General features: G+C 44.8%; 1 protein-coding gene across 2 annotated transcripts in view; it reads right to left on the bottom strand.

The window, feature by feature from the left end:
* Positions 1-16,851, bottom strand: part of efcab7 (EF-hand calcium binding domain 7) — a 79,412-nt gene extending 62,561 nt beyond the window's left edge. The window contains exons 1-4 of one of the 2 annotated variants that reach the window (XM_067990399.1): positions 16,774-16,842; positions 8,933-9,108; positions 3,904-4,115; positions 1,811-1,897 (exon numbers count right to left, since the gene is read on the bottom strand). In XM_067990399.1, coding sequence (XP_067846500.1) covers positions 1,811-1,897; positions 3,904-4,115; positions 8,933-9,108; positions 16,774-16,811 — 513 coding nt within the window. In that variant the 5' untranslated portion in view covers positions 16,812-16,842. Of the gene's footprint in view, positions 1-1,810; positions 1,898-3,903; positions 4,116-8,932; positions 9,109-16,773 lie in introns of both variants that reach the window. The other variant, XM_067990400.1, reaches the window with a different exon arrangement.
* Positions 16,852-17,176: the final 325 nt, after the last annotated feature.

A 17,176-nucleotide genomic window follows, 5' to 3' on the forward strand; every position in this document is an offset into this window, starting at 1 on the left:
ACGGATCAGATCAAAGCTCTGCAGTCCTGCCACATCAAGTCGTGAATGGTGGTGGACAAATAAACAACTAACGGGAGGAGGAGGCTCCCTGAACATCCCCATCCTCAATGATGGCAGAGTCCAGCACGTGAGTGCAAAAGACAAGGCTGAAGCGTTTGCAACCATCTTCAGCCAGAAGTGCTGAGTGGATGATCCATCTCAGCCTCCTCTCGATGTCCCCACCAGCACAGAAGCCAGTCTTCAGCCAATTCAATTCACTCCACATGATATCAAGAAACGGCTGAGCGCACTGGATACAGCAAAGGCTGCATTGCCGAAGACTTGCGCTCCAGAACTAGCTGCGCCTCTAGCCAAACTGTTCCAGTACAGCTACAACACTGGCATCTGCCCGACAATGTGGAAAATTGCCCCGGTATGTCCTGGCCACAAAAAGCAGGACAAATACAATCCGGCCAATTACCACCCCATCAGCAAAGTGATCGACGGTGTCATCGACATTGATATCAAGTGGCACTTACTCACCAATAACCTGCTCACTGATGCTCAGTTTGGGTTCCGCCAGGACCACTCGGCTCCAGGCCTCATTACAGCCTTGGTCCAAACATGGACAAAAGAGCTGAATTCCAGAGGTGAGGTGAAAGCGATTGCCCTTGACATCAAGGCAGTATTTGACAGTGTGTGGCACCAAGGGGCCCTAGTAAAATTGAAGTTAATGGGAAACAGGGGAAAAACTGTCCAGTGGCTGGAGTCATACCTAGCACAAAGGAAGATGGTAGTGGTTGTTGGAGGTCAAACATTTCAGACCCAGGGCATTGCTGCAGGAGTTCCTCAGGGCAGTGTCCTAGGCCCAACCATCTTCAGCTGCTTCATTGATGACCTTCCCTCCAACATAAGGTCAGAAATGAGGATGTTCGCTGATGATTGCACAGTGTTCAGTTCCATTCGCAACCCCTCAGACAATGAAGCAGTCCATGCCTGCATGCAACAAGACCTGGACAACATCCAGGCTTGGGATGATGTGACAAGTAACAGTCACGCCAGACAAGTGCCAGGCAATGACCATCTCCAACAAGAGAGAGTCTAACTACCTCCCCTTAGCATTCAACGGCATTACCATCGCTGAATCCCTCACCATCAACATACTGGGGGTATGCCTGGATGAGTGCAGCTCCAACAACACTCAAGAAGCTCGACACCATCCAGGACAAAGCAGCCCCCTTGATTGACACCCCATTCACCACCCTAAACATTCACTCCCTTCACCACCGGCGCACTGTGGCTGCAGTGTGTACCATCTACAGGATTCACAGCAGCAATTCGCCAAGGCTTCTTCGACAGCACCTCCCAAACCTGCAACCTCTACCACCTAGAAGGACAAGGGCAGCAGGCACACGGGAACAACACCACCTGCACGTTCCCCTCCAAGTCTCACACCATCCCGACTTGGAAATATATCACCGTTCCTTCATCGTCGCTGGGTCAAAATCCTGGAACTCCCTACCTAACAGTGCTGTGGGACAGCGGTTCAAGAAGGCGGCTCATCACCACCTTTTCAAGAGCAATTAGGAATGGGCAATAAATGCTGGCCTTGCCAGCAACGCCCGCATCCCATGAATGAATAAAAACAAAAGCATTTCATTGATGTGAACCATCATTGAACTATAAAGCAAATGGCTCCAAATGTGTCTTGCTGTAATCCTCTCTAAAGAAGTCTGTAAAGATTTAAAACATCTTGACCTCAATATACCATTACAAACAAGGTGAATATAAGAATTACTAAATTTAGAAACTATAATCCAGTTTGCTATACCTCATTATAGTCCAATTTTCCATCATTGTTAACATCAGCTTCATCCATGATCATCTTCACCTCTTCATGTGTCATCCTTTCTCCTTTCTGCAATGAAATAATGATTGCAATTTATTGTGTAGCATATAGCACAGGATGCTCAGTAAAAATACGATTCACATTCCAAGAAAAAGAGATACAAAGTGGAAAGAAATGTTGAGTTGACCCAATTTGAGATTTTCAAGATTATGAAGAAATCTGGCAAAATTAACCCAGGCAAATTGTTTCATGTCATGAAGGGTTCAAATATCAGGGTTCAAATATCAGGGAACACAAATTAAAAAATTAGAAAGTTACAAAGGCAAATGGACTTGTGGAATAAGTCACCAGGGAAAACAAATAAAATGGACAGTGCAATGGGTGCCAAAAGGTAAGATGTGTTTCTGGACAGCAAAGGGATTAAAGGATATTCTTAGAAGGCAGTTTGGCAGTGTTGAGATCTATGAAAAATGGACTGGCTTGTTGGGCCTAATGGCCCTTTCCTATTCCTAAAAATTTTATGTTCTTTTACACACACGAGTCAGGAGAGTTACAGGGAAGAATAGCCAAAGTGGGCATCTTCACAAGGACTTGACAGGCAGATGTTCTGCATCCATGCTATGCTCAAACTAAAAACAAAACAACTTGCATTTATATAGCGTCTTTCACGACCTCAGTACGTGCCAAAACACTTTACAGCCAATGAAGTATTTTTTGAAGTGTAGTCATTGTTGTAATGTAGGAAATGTGCACAGTAAGGTCCCACAAACAACAATGTGATAATGACCAGATGGTCTGTGCTAGTGATGTTGGTTGAGAGATAAATACTGGGCAGGGCATGGAGGAGAACTTCCCAGCTCTTCTTCGAAAAGTGCCATGGGATCTTTTACGTCCACCTGAGCGGGCAGAAGAGGCATCGGTTTAACGTCTCATCCAAAAGACGACACCTCCAACAGTGCAGCACTGGAGTGTCAGCCTGGATTATGTGCTGAAGTCTCCGCGAGATGGTGCATGAAATCAGTCCAAGTGTGATTCTTCCTCTTATTTCCTCCATCCCTCAAATGGTAAATCGCTTGGCTTTCATGCAATTTGGGACAAGTCTTCAGTTTAATATTCACAACCAGTACTTTGTGGTGCAGCATGCTGGGGCTCCTACACACTATCTCTTCAATGCCTAAGCTTCATCTGTGTTTACGCAACATGACATTCTGGCTTTTTGATGAAAAACTTTGTTCTTGTAATTTCTCAGGCTTGTATAGCTTCCCTTCCCCTACCATACCTCATGATGAACAATAAGAGAAGTTTAAAAATACTCTGGCCAGCTGCTCCAATGGCTCTGTGTATGATTGGACCAGTGCGTGTAATATTAAAATCATATCAACCAGGCAGATTACTAGGTTGATGTTGGGGGCAGCAGTGCAAATGCTCTGATCAGCTTGACTCCAGTAGCCATGGACTAGGGAGGGAGCAAAAAAGCCAAGGTTCCTTTTGTTGATTGCTATCCAGTGACCCCCCCTGATGCAAAGTGCATATGTGTGAACATTGGACGATAACAGGATCGGGCTCAACTGTGATGCCCCCCCATAGTAGACTCACTTGGGTGAGATAGTGGAAGGCTGCCGGCGCCTGTGAAATTGTACCACCCTCCCAAGAGTCAGCACCTTCAAGGAGGGCGGAAAAGAAAAAAGAAAAGCAGTCATGGTTGAGAAGTAGAAATCTGGGAAAGGGTAGACTTATTCTTGTGTATTAGTTTAGGATCAAATACCTCTTCTGGGGTCGGAGCACATAGGGCAGCTATATTGATGGGGAGGGAGATATAGCTCCCAATCCCACCCAGGAGCAAATAAGAGTACCTTATCTTCCCCACCCATTTTGGGTTACATGGAAAAGGGATGCAAGTGTTGAATTAGAATTATATTGGAATATTTGTACCACACTTTGTGATCCTGCAGTTGTACATATTAGATTGGTCCATTAGCTTTTGATTATACTATTGACAGGTTCCCTTTGTAGCTTGGGGTTTATTTTGAAATAAATAGCATTTTTTTTAAACAAAGTAGGAGAAAAGCACTTACAGTAGTGAGAATTTTATCAAGCTCCTCGTGCATAATGTAGCCATCATTATTTCGATCAATCTTCTTGAAAGCTTTCATCAATTCATTCTTGCCTGTAAGTTTTTCTTTTTTCAGAATCTCGCAAAAGTCATCAAAGTTTAGCTTCTTGGTATACTGAGTCCAGTATTTGTTGAGCGTCTTTCCGGAAGGATTTCTTCCAGCTTGCTGGAGCGCTATTGTTTAAACATATTAGCCATTAATTCCAGAATTTCAAATGACATTTTTAACGAGCCTAACATTAGATAACTAAATGAATCAGAGGATAATTCTAGCATAGAAACATAGGTGAATCTATTTACCTGATGAGCATTCTGATAAATCTTTTGAAATAAAATGGCATTAACACACTACATAGTGATGCAGAATTTATCTCCTCACGTGATAACATTGCAGCCAGAACCACTTCTTTGTTTGATTACCACCATCACTCAGCTGTATTCAAATACATTCCACTGCAAGTGCCATGCCTTCAGACTGCTGTCCCTAACTGGAGAACTTTAAGAATAGAGTAGATTGTACTGGAAAATTGGGACATGCAATCCTTAGTACCCATGGAATTTTGAGCAGTTCTAAACCTTTAACTTTGCTTTCATCACCACAAACCTTAAAAGACATCTGTATTCAAACTATGATGTTCATTTTGGTTGGTTGTTTACAAATGAATAAAGTTACAATACAAATAGGCTTGGAGTAAACGAAAACTGGAAAATATATAATTATGTTTTGGGTCTTTTCTAAACTTTCTTATCCTAGATTATTTCAGCTATTGTACCTGATTACTATCATGAGTCCCAACACCCCTATATTTTCACAAGTGTCTATCTTTGCCTTGAGTTCTAGGAAAACATTCAGCAACACGCCCAGGTAAATGAACAGCAAACTATGTTTGATATTTGCTTTTAGGTACTGGACTGCCTTATGCCACCATAGAATCTTACTCCAGTTTTCAAAAGAGGTAGAGCAACACAACAGACTTTGATTGAAGTTTAAAATATGAAGCAAATGAATTATAGAAATAATCTATTAATATAATTAAGTAGAAATTCTAAAACTTCTCACGCAGGCAAAGTAATAAAAAGAATAAGCTAAGCCTATTGTAGATTTTTTTAAATACACTCAGTATTGCTCTTTTCTTTAAGGAATAGCAAACTGTCTCTTTTCCAGACAACCTCTTGGGAGGTTTTCAAACTGATCTTCTCAAGCGATTTTCCAACTGCTAACTTTTCTTTCTTTAAAAAGAATTTCCAAATGACTGAGTTAAACAAATTGGCCCTTTTATGTCCTGGAAAAGACAGTTACCTAGGCTTATAGTCCTTTGAGTGTAGAAGATTAAGGGCTGATCTTAATTGAGGTGTTTAAGATGATTAAAGGATTTGATAGGGTAGATAAGCAGAATCTATTTCCTCTGGTGGGGGAGTTCAAAACAGGGGGGGCATAACCTTACAATTAGAGCTAGGCCGTTCAGGGGTGATGTCAGAAAGCACTTCTTCACACAAAGGGTAGTGGAAATCTGGAACTCTCTTCCCCCAAAAAGCTGTTGGGGCTAGGGGTCAATCGAAAATTTCAAAACTGAGATTGATAGAGTTTTGTTAGGTAAGGGTATTAAGGGTTACGGAACCATGGCGGGTAAATGGAGTTGAGATACAGATCAGCCATAATCTAATTGAATGGCGAAACAGGCTAGAGGGGTTGAATGGCCTACTCCCGTTCCTATGTTCCTACCAGTATATCTTGGATTTTGAATATCTGATCACTTAGATTTAAAAAAACATCAAATACAGTCTGTATATATTTTAAAGTCCAGTGTTAGGCAATTTCTCAAGACTGTTACCAGAGAGGTCACAACTATGCATGATGTAAGACTTTAGCTAGCTGCTAAAACTCCCTGTACATAATGACTGATATTTTAAAGAGACCACAATAAAAGTAGACCAAAAAGAAAGATTTTTTGTCACAATGGTCTAATTTGTCTTTTGCAATATTTATCGGCATTAATATTCTTCCGCTTTCTGTAGAAACCCAAGTTGAGAAAGGCATGGTACTGTACTCTCTATTAATCAGAGCTCTTATAATCTTGTGAAAATTTAACATGCCCCATAGAAACAGAATACACAATGAAGTGCAATGGAGCACGCAGCAGGTGTCAGCTTGGTTCAGTGGTGGTACTCTCACCTCTGAGTCTGAAGACAATGGGCAGCATTTTAGCACCCGCCAGCGGGTGCGTTCCTGGCGGGGGGGGGCCCCCGAAAATCGAGAAATCCCGGAGCGGGACCGCAGCCCGCCTCGAACCCGCGCACTTCCGGGTTCCCCGCTGACGCGCCGGCGTGCGCGCGCAGCCCCCGCTGGTGGGAATCCCGCAGGCAATTAAAGCCAGCGGGGTTCCACTTGACGCTATTTACTTTGCTTGTTCCGGTCATTAACTGACCTGATTAAGGGATTATGTGTGGAGGGGTGGGATTTTAGAGCAAACTGGGAACGTTTCCCACACTGGGGGAAACACTCCCAGTTCAAATGGACTTGTGGCAGCTGCAAAGGTCCATTTGACAGGTGGGGGGGGGGGGGGGGGGGGGAGACCTTCACCCATTGCAGGAGGCCACTCTGTCACTTGGGACAAAGTTTGGCCTCCACCACCCTCCTCCTGGCAATCAAAGTCACCAACTTGCACACTTACCCCGGGGTCCAGAGACATGTACCTACCTTGTGGACCCCCTCAGATGTACATTTTCTGGATGGGGGCCGCCGTAGCTGCAGTCATGACCTCCTCGGAGGGCGAACAGCATCACCAGCCTCACCAGCCTCGCCGTCCACCTCTACACGTGGAGCTCCACAGCAGAGTGCTGTGACACATCCACCTGTACAGCAGGAGGGAGGGCTACCGCAGAGAGAGATGCGTCGCAGAGGGCACTACCCTCGCCACAGGGTCCACAGACCGAGGCTCAGATTCCTGGACCTCTCTGAGCAGCAGTGCACACGGAGGCTCAGAGTCACTCGACATGTAGTCGTGGACATCTGCAGCCTCCTTCATGCCAAGCTGCTCCCGGCTGGCCAGAGCACCATCTTCTTACCTGTCGCTGTCAAAGTCACCACTGCCCTCAACAACTTCTCCACCGACGTCTCTCAGTCGTCTGCACAAAACAGCCCTGCAAATACACCTACACCCACTATGCAGTGACACAATGGGTGGCATCAGTTGTGGGTCCTCATTGTGATCCTCAGGAGAGGGCATTATTGCACAAACCAGGCAAGATTCGCGAAGACATGGCAGTAGTGGTGCCAATATAATATGTAATGTGAGTTGGTCAGAAATTCAATATAAGTAACAACCATGACAAACCCTCAAACACCCTTGTGCATCCCCTTCATGCTCACGACACATTTGCCTTACGCTGCCCACTGCACATATGTGATGCATGCCCTGTGGCTGCAGCACAGGTAGTGGCAGGTTGAGTGAGGCTAGCCATGAAAGAGATGCACGAGAGGGTGAGTATGAGATAGAGCCATGAGATTGTATGAGGATTGGGTTGAGTGGTAGTGGCGGGATGAGTACTGGCGAGGTGAGTAGGTGCAGGTAAGATGAGGATGAGGTTTGAGTGGGTATGAGGGGTGATGTGACAGAGAAGTGTTGGCAGTGCTGAAGGAGATGTGGGGTGGGGACGGTGATGTGGCAGACGGAGTGTAGGGAAAGAGTAAGTGTACTCACTTTGGCTGACCTACTGAGGTCATTGCAGCGCCTCCTGCATTGTATGCAGGTGGGCGATATGTTGTTGGTGCAGGAGACCTCCTCTGCCACCTCGAGCCAGGCCTTCCTGGTGGCAGAGGCAGGCCGCTTCCTCCCGCCCGCCGGGGGGAAGATCTCTGTCCCCCCCCTCCTCCTCACCCCGTGTATTGATACCTGGAGTGAGGCATCATTAGACTGGGAGCAGCCTTCCCCCTGGGCTGCTTCATGCTGTAATTTTTTCTGTTTGTTGCAGCATCTGTCAGTGGAGGACTGCCCCTTTAAATAGAGCTCCTCCAGCTGACATCTTACTGTGCATGCGCAGTCCGCCCGCCGTGCAGATCAGCAGTGGGGAACCCGGAAGACAAGGTAAGTGGATCCAATTATGCTACGATCGCGCGGGTGGCTGACTCATTTCACCGGGCGTGTTACCAACGCGCCCGATAGCCCGCCCGCCGAGAACCCGCAGCCCTGGTAACATCGGGCCCAATGGGTTCAAACCCCACTCCAGGACTTGAGCACATAGTCACACTTTGGTGCAGTAATAAGGGAGTATTGATTTGTCAGAGATGTCATCTTTCGGATAAGATATTAAACTGCGGCCCCCACCTAGCTGTTCAGGTAGACACAAAAAGACATCATGGCACTATTCAAAGAAGAACCAAAAGTTTGCCTGGTGTCCTGGCCATCACTCATCCTTCAAGCAACAACACCAGAATGGAGTAACTACTCATTTATCAAATTTTTTGTTTGTGGAGCCTGGTGTGCAAATTGGCTGCTGCTTTTTGTCTAAAAAAGTGGCTTCACTTCAAAAATGATTTATTAGCTATCATGTGCTTTGGGACATCCTGAGGATTTGAAAGGTACTATATAAATGTGAATTATTTCTTTATTGATTATTCCTGCTCTGATTCAACATATACAATGAATGCAATAGACAACATAACATATGAGAAATAAAGTCACAGTGTATTGTGTCAGCTGTTCATACTGAAAATGTTAGATCCCTAGTTTTACTGATCCCATATCTGAACTTACCTATAGTACGTGGAACTTACCCTTTGTAACAAGAAATATAACCCCTGGATCGAAAGTTAAGTAATCTACCTTTTGTTCAGCAACACTACAACATAAATGCAATACCACTTCAAACACTAATTTGCAATATAATGGTGATTGTTTAGTTTTTTTCCATTTGACTGTAATGCACAAACTTAAAAATACAATAAAATAAACTTATTTAAATGATATTCACCGTTTCAATTTCAACCTCACCTAGACAGAGTTGGTCTTTGGAACTGATATTCTCTAAACTGGTTCCAAATACCGCTAGGTAAGCCGCTCTGCAGTTTCTGTAAAAAATCTCTTCTTCAGAGCACTGAGATCTGCCAGCTTCAAATTGCACAGGCTTAGCCGGAGTAGATGTGATGCTTCCCTGCCGATTGGACATTCTGAAAATTCACAAAAATGTCGTCTGTTGTATTAAATACTCCCAATGGGTTTACCAGGTAAATGCGCTGTCTGGTGTTGAGCAATACAGACCAAGATTCCCATGCATCCTGAGCAAAGTGTAGAGTGAAAGCTCAGCCATATGACAAAGGCATGTAGCATGGCAAAATCTCCTGGGGATGCAGAGTATGCTTTAGGCCTCAGGAGCTTCGGGTTTTCACAAACCTATCATTTATTCTATTTGTTATAAAATATACCATAAACTAAATAAAATAAGTGTATGTATAATCAAAAATGTTGATTGTTCAGAAGTGAGGGCCAGTTGGAAATTTTGAAGGAAGGTCCCAGTTTCAATCCCTGAGGAGCTGAGTTAGCTGATCTTAACCGGGGTGGTAATAGGGGCACAATGGCTTTAGCACCAATGGGCTTGGATACCCACGCCTGATTATTATCCAGTGCTGCTGCGGGAAAGTGAGCATATGCCCATTTGACAATGAGAGGTTCAGGCTTGGCTGGAATGCCCTCCATGATCAAACAACTTGACAACACTCAATGTCTAGAGAAGGCTCACATGAAGACTGTCCAGGAAGGCATGATCCTGGGGGGTCCATGAAACTACTTTGGAAGAAATGAATAAGCATAAAAATAATAGGACTCCTTCCATCTAGGTTTCCTTCTTGATAGCTCCAAACTGATTTAGCAGCAATTTATAATCAGATCTGATTGGGAAGCTGTTAACAATCAGATTTTTAATCGCAGAGAGTGAGACTGATTGCAAATCCTTTTTAAGAAGGTAGAACTGTGCTTAATTTCACTGAGATGCAGCTCTCTCCTGTATCTTCCTCTGCATCAAATAATTATTCAATTTTACCCTAAAAGATGCAATGGTCTCTGCTTCACCACACCTTGTGATGAAGCATTCCAAGCTCTAACAACTCTTTGCCTACAGAAATTTCTCCTAACCTTACAGTGACCTAAATTGGTGCCCTTGTTAATGGCTCCCCAACCATTCATATTCATGTTATCAAAACCTTTCATAATTTTTAAAAAATTCTACAAAATCTCCTCTTGCCCCTCTCTGCTCTGCTCTAGTGGAAATAGTCCTAGTATCTCAAAACGTTTCTATTAATTATACAGCCATAATGGGGGACTTCAACTATCCTAATATAGAATGGGAAAGTAATAGTGTAAGGGGCAAAGAGGGGGAGGAATTTTTGAAGTGTGTTCAGGAGAACTTTCTTGACCAGTACGTTTCCGGCCCAACGAGGAAGGAGGCATTGCTGGATCTGGTCCTGGGAAATGAGGTGGGCCAAGTGGAGCAAGTGTCAGTGGGGGAACATTTAAGGATCAGCAATCATAGTATCATAAGGTTTAGATTAGCTATGGAAAAGGACAAGAACCACTCAAAAGTAAAAATACTCAAGTGGAGGAGGGCCAATTTCAATGGGATGAGAATGGATCTAGCCTGAGTAAACTGGAATCAAAGATTGGCAGGCAAAACTGTAATTGAACAATGGGCGGCCTTTAAAGAGGAGATGGTTTGGGTACAGCCTAGATACATTACCACAAGGGAGCAAGGAAGGGCAACTAAAGCCAGAGCTTCATGAATGACAAAAGAGGTACAGAGTAAGATGAAGCAGAAAAAAGGGGTGTCTGACAGATGTCAGGTTGAGAAAGTTCAGAAGGGAGGCAAAAAAGGAAATAAGAGGGGCAAAGAGAGAGTATGAGAATAGACTGTCGGCTAACATAAAAGGGAATCCAAAAGTCTTCGATAGGCATATAAATAGTAAGCGGGTAGTAAGAGGAGGGGTGGGACCAATTAGGGACTAAAAAGGAGATCTATGCATGGTGGCAGAAGGTATGGCTGAGGTTCTAAATGGGTACTTTGCATTTGTTTTTACCAAGGAAGAAGATGCTGTCAAAGTCACAGTAAATGAAGAGGTAGTTGAGATACTGGATGGGCTAAAAATTGATAAAAGAGGTAGTAGAAAGGCTAGCTGTACTTAAAGTAGATAAGTTACCTAGTCCGGATGGGATGCATCCTAGGTTGCTGAGGGAAGTAAGGGTGGAAATTGCAGGGGTACTGGCCATAATCTTCCAATCATCCTTCGGTACAGGAGTGTTGCCAGAGGACTGGAGAATTGCAAATGTTACACCCTTTTATGAACAAGGGTGTAAGGATAAATTCAGCAACTACAGGCCAGTCAGTTTAACTTTGGTAGTGGGGAAGCTTTTAGCAACAATAATCTGCGACAAAATTAACAGTCACTTGGACAAATGTGGATTAATTAAGGAAAGCCAGCATGGATTTGTTAAAGGCCAATTGTGTTTAACCAACTTGATTGAGTTTTTTGGTGAGGTAACAGAGAGGGTTGATGAGGGCAATGAGGTTGATGTGATGTATATGGACTTCCAAAAGATGTTTGATAAAGTGCCGCATTATAGGTTTGTCGTCAAAGTTGAAGCCCATGGAATAAAGGATCATAGAATCGTAGAAAATAGGAGCAAGAGTAGGCCATTCGGCCCTTCGGGCCTGCTCTGCCATTCATAATGATCATGGCTGATCGTATAACTCAGTACCCCGTTCCCGCTTTTTCCCCATATCCCCTGATCCCTTTAGCCTTAAGAAATATATCTGTCTCCTTCTTGAATATATTTAATGACTTGGCCTCCACTGCCTTCTGTGGTAGAGAATTCCACAGGTTCACCACCCTCTGAGTGAAGAAATTTCTCCTCACCTCGGTTCTAAATGGCATACCCCGTATCCTGAGACTGTGACCCCTGGTTATGGATTCCCCATCCATCGGGAACATCCTCCCTGCATCTAGTCTGTCCAGTCCTGTTAGAACTTTATATGTTTCGATGAGATCACCACAGGCCTATAGTGAATATAGGCCTAGTTGACCCAATCTCTCCTCATACGTCAGTCCTGCCATCCCAGGAATCAGTCTGGTAAACCTTCGTTGCACTCCCTCCATGGCAAGGACATCTTTCCTCAGATAAGGAGACCAAAACTGCACACAATACTCCAGATGTGGTCTCACCAAGGCCCTGTACAACTGTAGTAAGACATCCCTGTTCATGTACTCAAATCCTCTTGCAATGAACGCCAACATACCATTCGCCTTCCTACCCATGACAGTATTGGTAGGAGTGACCACCGCACAGTCCTCGTGGAGACGAAGTCCCGTCTTCGCATTGAGGACACCATCCAACGTGTTGTGTGGCACTATCACCGTGCAAAATGGGATAGATTCAGAACAGATCCAGCAGCTCAAAACTGGGCACCCATGAGGCACTGGGGGCCATCAGCAGCAGCAGAATTGTATTCCAGCACAATCTGTAACCTCATGGCCCGGCATATTCCTCACTCTACCATTACCAACAAGCCAGGGGATCAACCCTGGTTCAATGAGGAGTCCAGAAGAGCATGCCAGGAGCAATACCAGGCGTACCTAAAAATGAGGTGCCAACCTGGTGAAGCTACAACTCAGGACTATATGCATACTAAACAGCGGAAGCAACATGCTATAGACAGAGCTATGCAATTCCACAACCAACGGATCAGATCAAAGCTCTGGAGTCCTGCCACATCCAATCGTGAATGGTGGTGGACAATTAAACAACTAACGGGAGGAGGAGGCTCTGCAAACATCCCCATCCTCAACGATGGCGGAGTCCAGCACCTGAGTGCAAATGACAAGTCTGAAGCGTTTGCAACCATCTTCAGCCAGAAGTGCGGAGTGGATGATCCATCTCGGCCTCCTCCCGATATCCCCACCATCACAGAAGCCAGTTTTCAGCCAATTCGATTCACTCCACGTGATATCAAAAAACAGCTGAGTGCACTGGATACAGCAAAGGCTATGGGTCCCTACAACATCCTGGCTGTAGTGCTGAAGACTTGTGCTCCAGCACTAGCCGTGCCTCTAGTCAAGCTGTTCCAGTACAGCAACAACACTGGCATCTACCCGACAATGTGGAAATTTGCCCAGGTATGTCCTGTCCACAAAAAGCAGGACAAATACAATCCGGCCAATTACCGCCCCATCAGTCTACTCTCAATCATCAGCAAAGTGATGGAAGGTGTCGTCGACAGTGCTATCAAGTGGCACTTACTCACCAATAACCTGCTCACCGATGCTCAGTTTGGGTTCTGCCAGGACCACTCGGCTCCAGACCTCATTACAGCCTTGGTCCAAACATGGACAAAAGAGCTGAATTCCAGAGGTGAGGTGAGAGTGACTGCCCTTGACATCAAGGCAGCATTTGACCGAGTGTGGCACCAAGGAGTCCTAGTAAAATTGAAGTCAATGGGAATCAGGGGAAAACTCTCCAGTGGCTGGAGTCATACCTAGCACAAAGGAAGATGGTAGTGGTTGTTGGAAGCCAATCATCTCAGCCCCAGGACATTGCTGCAGGAGTTCCGCAGGGCAGTGTCCTAGGCCCAACCATCTTCAGCTGCTTCATCAATGACCTTCCCTCCATCATAAGGTCAGAAATGGGGATGTTCGCTGATGATTGCACAGTGTTCAGTTCCATTCGCAACCCCTCAAATAATGAAGCAGTCCGAGCCCGCATGCAGCAAGACCTGGACAACATCCAGGCTTGGGCTGATAAGTGGCAAGTAACATTCGCGCCAGATAAGTGCCAGGCAATGACCATCTCCAACAAGTGAGAGTCTAACCACCTCCGCTTGACATTCAACAGCATTACCATCGCCGAATCCCCCACCATCAACATCCTGGGGGTCACCATTGACCAGAAACCTAACTGGACCAGCCATATAAATACTGTGGCTACAAGAGCAGGTCAGAGGCTGGGTATTCTGCAGCGACTGACTCACCTCCTGACTCCCCAAAGCCTTTCCACCATTTACAAGGCACAAGTCAGGAGTGTGATGGAGTACTCTCCACTTGCTTGGATGAGTGCAGCTCCAACAACACTCAAGAATCTCGACACCATCCAGGACAAAGCAACCCGCTTGATTGGCACCCCATACACCACCCTAAACATTCACTCCCTTCACCACTGGCGCACAGTGGCTGCAGTGTGTACCATCCACAGGATGCACTGCAGCAACTCGTCAAGGCTTCTTCAACAGCACCTCCCAAACCCACGACCTCTACCACCTAGAAGGACAAGAGCAGCAGGTACATGGGAACAACACCACCTGCACGTTCCCCTCCAAGTCACACACCATCCCGCCGTTCCTTCATCGTCGCTCGGTCAAAATCCTGGAACTGCCTTCCTAACAGCACTGTGGGAGAACCTTCACCACACGGACTGCAGCGGTTCAAGAAGGCGGCTCACCACCACCTTCTCAAGGGCAATTAGGGATGGGCAATAAATGCCGGCCTTGCCAGCGACGCCCACATCCCATGAACGAATAAAAAAAAAGTAACACATCCCTGTTCCTGTACTCAAATCCTCTTGCAATGAACGCCAACATACCATTCGCCTTCCTAACTGCTTGCTGCACCGGAATGCTCGCTTTCAGCGACTGGTGTACAAGGACACCCAGGTCTCGTTGTACCTCCCCTTCTCCCAATCTATCACCATTCAGATAATAATTTGTCTTTCTGTTTTTACAACACAAGTGGATAGCCTCGCATTTATGCACGTTATACTGCATCAGCCATGTTCTTGCCCACTCACCCAACTTGTCTAAATCACATTGGAGCCTCTTTGCATCCTCCTCATACTCACGTTCCACCCCAGCTTTGTGTCATGTGCAAACTTGGAAATGTTACATTTAGTTCCCTCATCCAAATCATTGATATGTATTGTGAATAGCTCGGGCCCAAGCACTGATCACTGCAGTACCCCACTAGTCACTGCTTGCCACCGTTTATTCCTACTCTCTGTTTCCTGTATGTCAACCAGTTCTCAATCCATGCCAGTATATTCCCCCCAATCCCACGTGCTTTAATTTTGCACACTAACCTCATGTGGGACCTTATCAAAAGCCTTCTGAAAATCCAAATACACCACATCCACTGGTTCTCCCCTATCTATTCTACTAGTTACCTCCTCAAAAAACTCCAGTAGATTTGTTAAGCATGATTTTGCTTTCATAAACCCATGCTGACTTTGTCCAATCCCGTTAATGCCTTCCAAGTGTTCTGTTATTACATCCTTTATAACAGACTCTAGCATTTTCCCCACTACTGATGTTAGGCTAACTGGTCAGTAATTCTGACCAGTTTTTTCTGTGTTTTCTCCCTCCTTTTTTAAATAGTGGGGTTACATTTGCCACCCTCCAATCTGTAGGAACTGTTCCAGAGTCTATAGAATTTTGGAAGATGACGTCCAATGCATCCACTATTTCCAGGGCCACTTCCTTTAGTACTCTGGGAAGTAGATAGGGGGCAGTGGCAGCATGGATACAAAATTGGCTAAGTAATCGGAAACAGAGTGTAGTTGTGAACGGTTGTTTTTCAGACAAAACTTAGAAGGGTAGTGAACAGTGAGGAGGGTAGTGAACAGTGAGGAGGGTAGTGAACAGTGAGGAGGATAGTGATAGATTTCAAGAGGATGTAGTCAAGTTGGTGGAATGGGCAGATGCGTGGCAGATGAAATTCAATGCAGAAAAGTGTAAAGTGATACATTTCGGTAGGAAGAACAAGGAGGCAATATAAACTAAAGCGTACAATTATAAAAGAGGTGCAGGAACAGCGATCTGGGGGTATATGTGCACAAATCATTGAAGGTGGCAGGACAGATTGAGAAAGCGGTTCAGAAAGCATACGGGATCCTGGGCTTTATAAATAGTGGCATAGAGTACAAAAGCAAGGAGATCATGATGAACCTTTATAAAACATTGGTTCGGCTACAACTGGAGTATTGTATCCTGTCTGGGCGCTGCACTTTAGGAAGGATGTGAAAGCCTTAGAGGGTGCAGAAAAGATTTACTAGAATGATTCCAGGGATGAGTTACATGCATAGACTGGAGAAGCTGGGGTTGTTCTCCTTAGAGCAGAGAAGGTTGAGAGGATATTTGACAGAGGTATTCAAAATCATGAAGGGTCTGGAGGGAGTTGATAGAGAGAAACCGTTCCCATTGGCAGAGGGGTCAAGAACCAGATGACATAGATTTAAGGTGATTGGCAAAAGAACCAAAGGCGAAATGAGAAAAACTTTTTTTTGCACACAGTGAGTAGTTGTGATCTGGAATGCACTGCCTGAGGGGGTGGTGGATGCAGATTCAATCGTGGCTTTCAAAAGGGAATTGGATCCGTACTTGAAGGGAAAAAATTTGCAAGGCTACAGGGATAGGGCAGAGGAGTGGGACTAGCTGGGTTGCTCTTGCAGAGAGCCGGCACTGTCTCGACGGAGCGAATGGCCTCCTTCCGTGCAGTAATCATTCTATGATTCTATAGTTTCTCACCGCTGATCACATTTTTAATAGGCTACATTTTTAAAGCAAAACAAGAGAAAATTGACATCTATTTACATAATGGAAAAAATAACTTTCACATCTTAAATATCTAAACAAAACCAGGTCAGTGCAAAAAATACTACAATCTCTGCTTTCATAAAACTACAATGCAACTGCTTCCAAAAAGTTACTGTTTTTGGAGATATGATGAATATGAAGCTTAATAACGTTGTTAAAGATACCGAACCATTTTAAATCTGAGATTGTATTTTCAATTTGCTCTCACCTGACCGCTCCCAGCCCAGGCCCTCGGTCTGTAACCATGGAAACCAACTCCAGCCAATCGGAAGAAAGCGGTCCTCACACTTTACTGACCCTGTCGTGAAAAAAGATCCGGTCCCGAACAGTGGTTCCGGTCTCTGGTGAAAAGTTGGTTCAGTTTGTTTTAAATGTATTTTTAATGCATCTTTGGAATTTATTTCAAAACATAACATAGCACAAAAGTGATCGATACTGAATGGTGTACTTTATTGGTGGACAAACTTGTGTTACTTTAGTTGGTTTATCTGCCACTCTGATAAAGTGTATTGACTGCCAGGAATGTTTAGTTCAGATTTCCAGCATCTACAGTTTTCTCTCTGTAATAATGTCATGTTTTCTCTGTCTCGAATATAAATATATTGTTTCAT

Source organism: Heptranchias perlo, chromosome 9, assembly GCF_035084215.1.
Source record: "Heptranchias perlo isolate sHepPer1 chromosome 9, sHepPer1.hap1, whole genome shotgun sequence".
Taxonomy (NCBI): Eukaryota; Metazoa; Chordata; class Chondrichthyes; order Hexanchiformes; family Hexanchidae; genus Heptranchias; species Heptranchias perlo.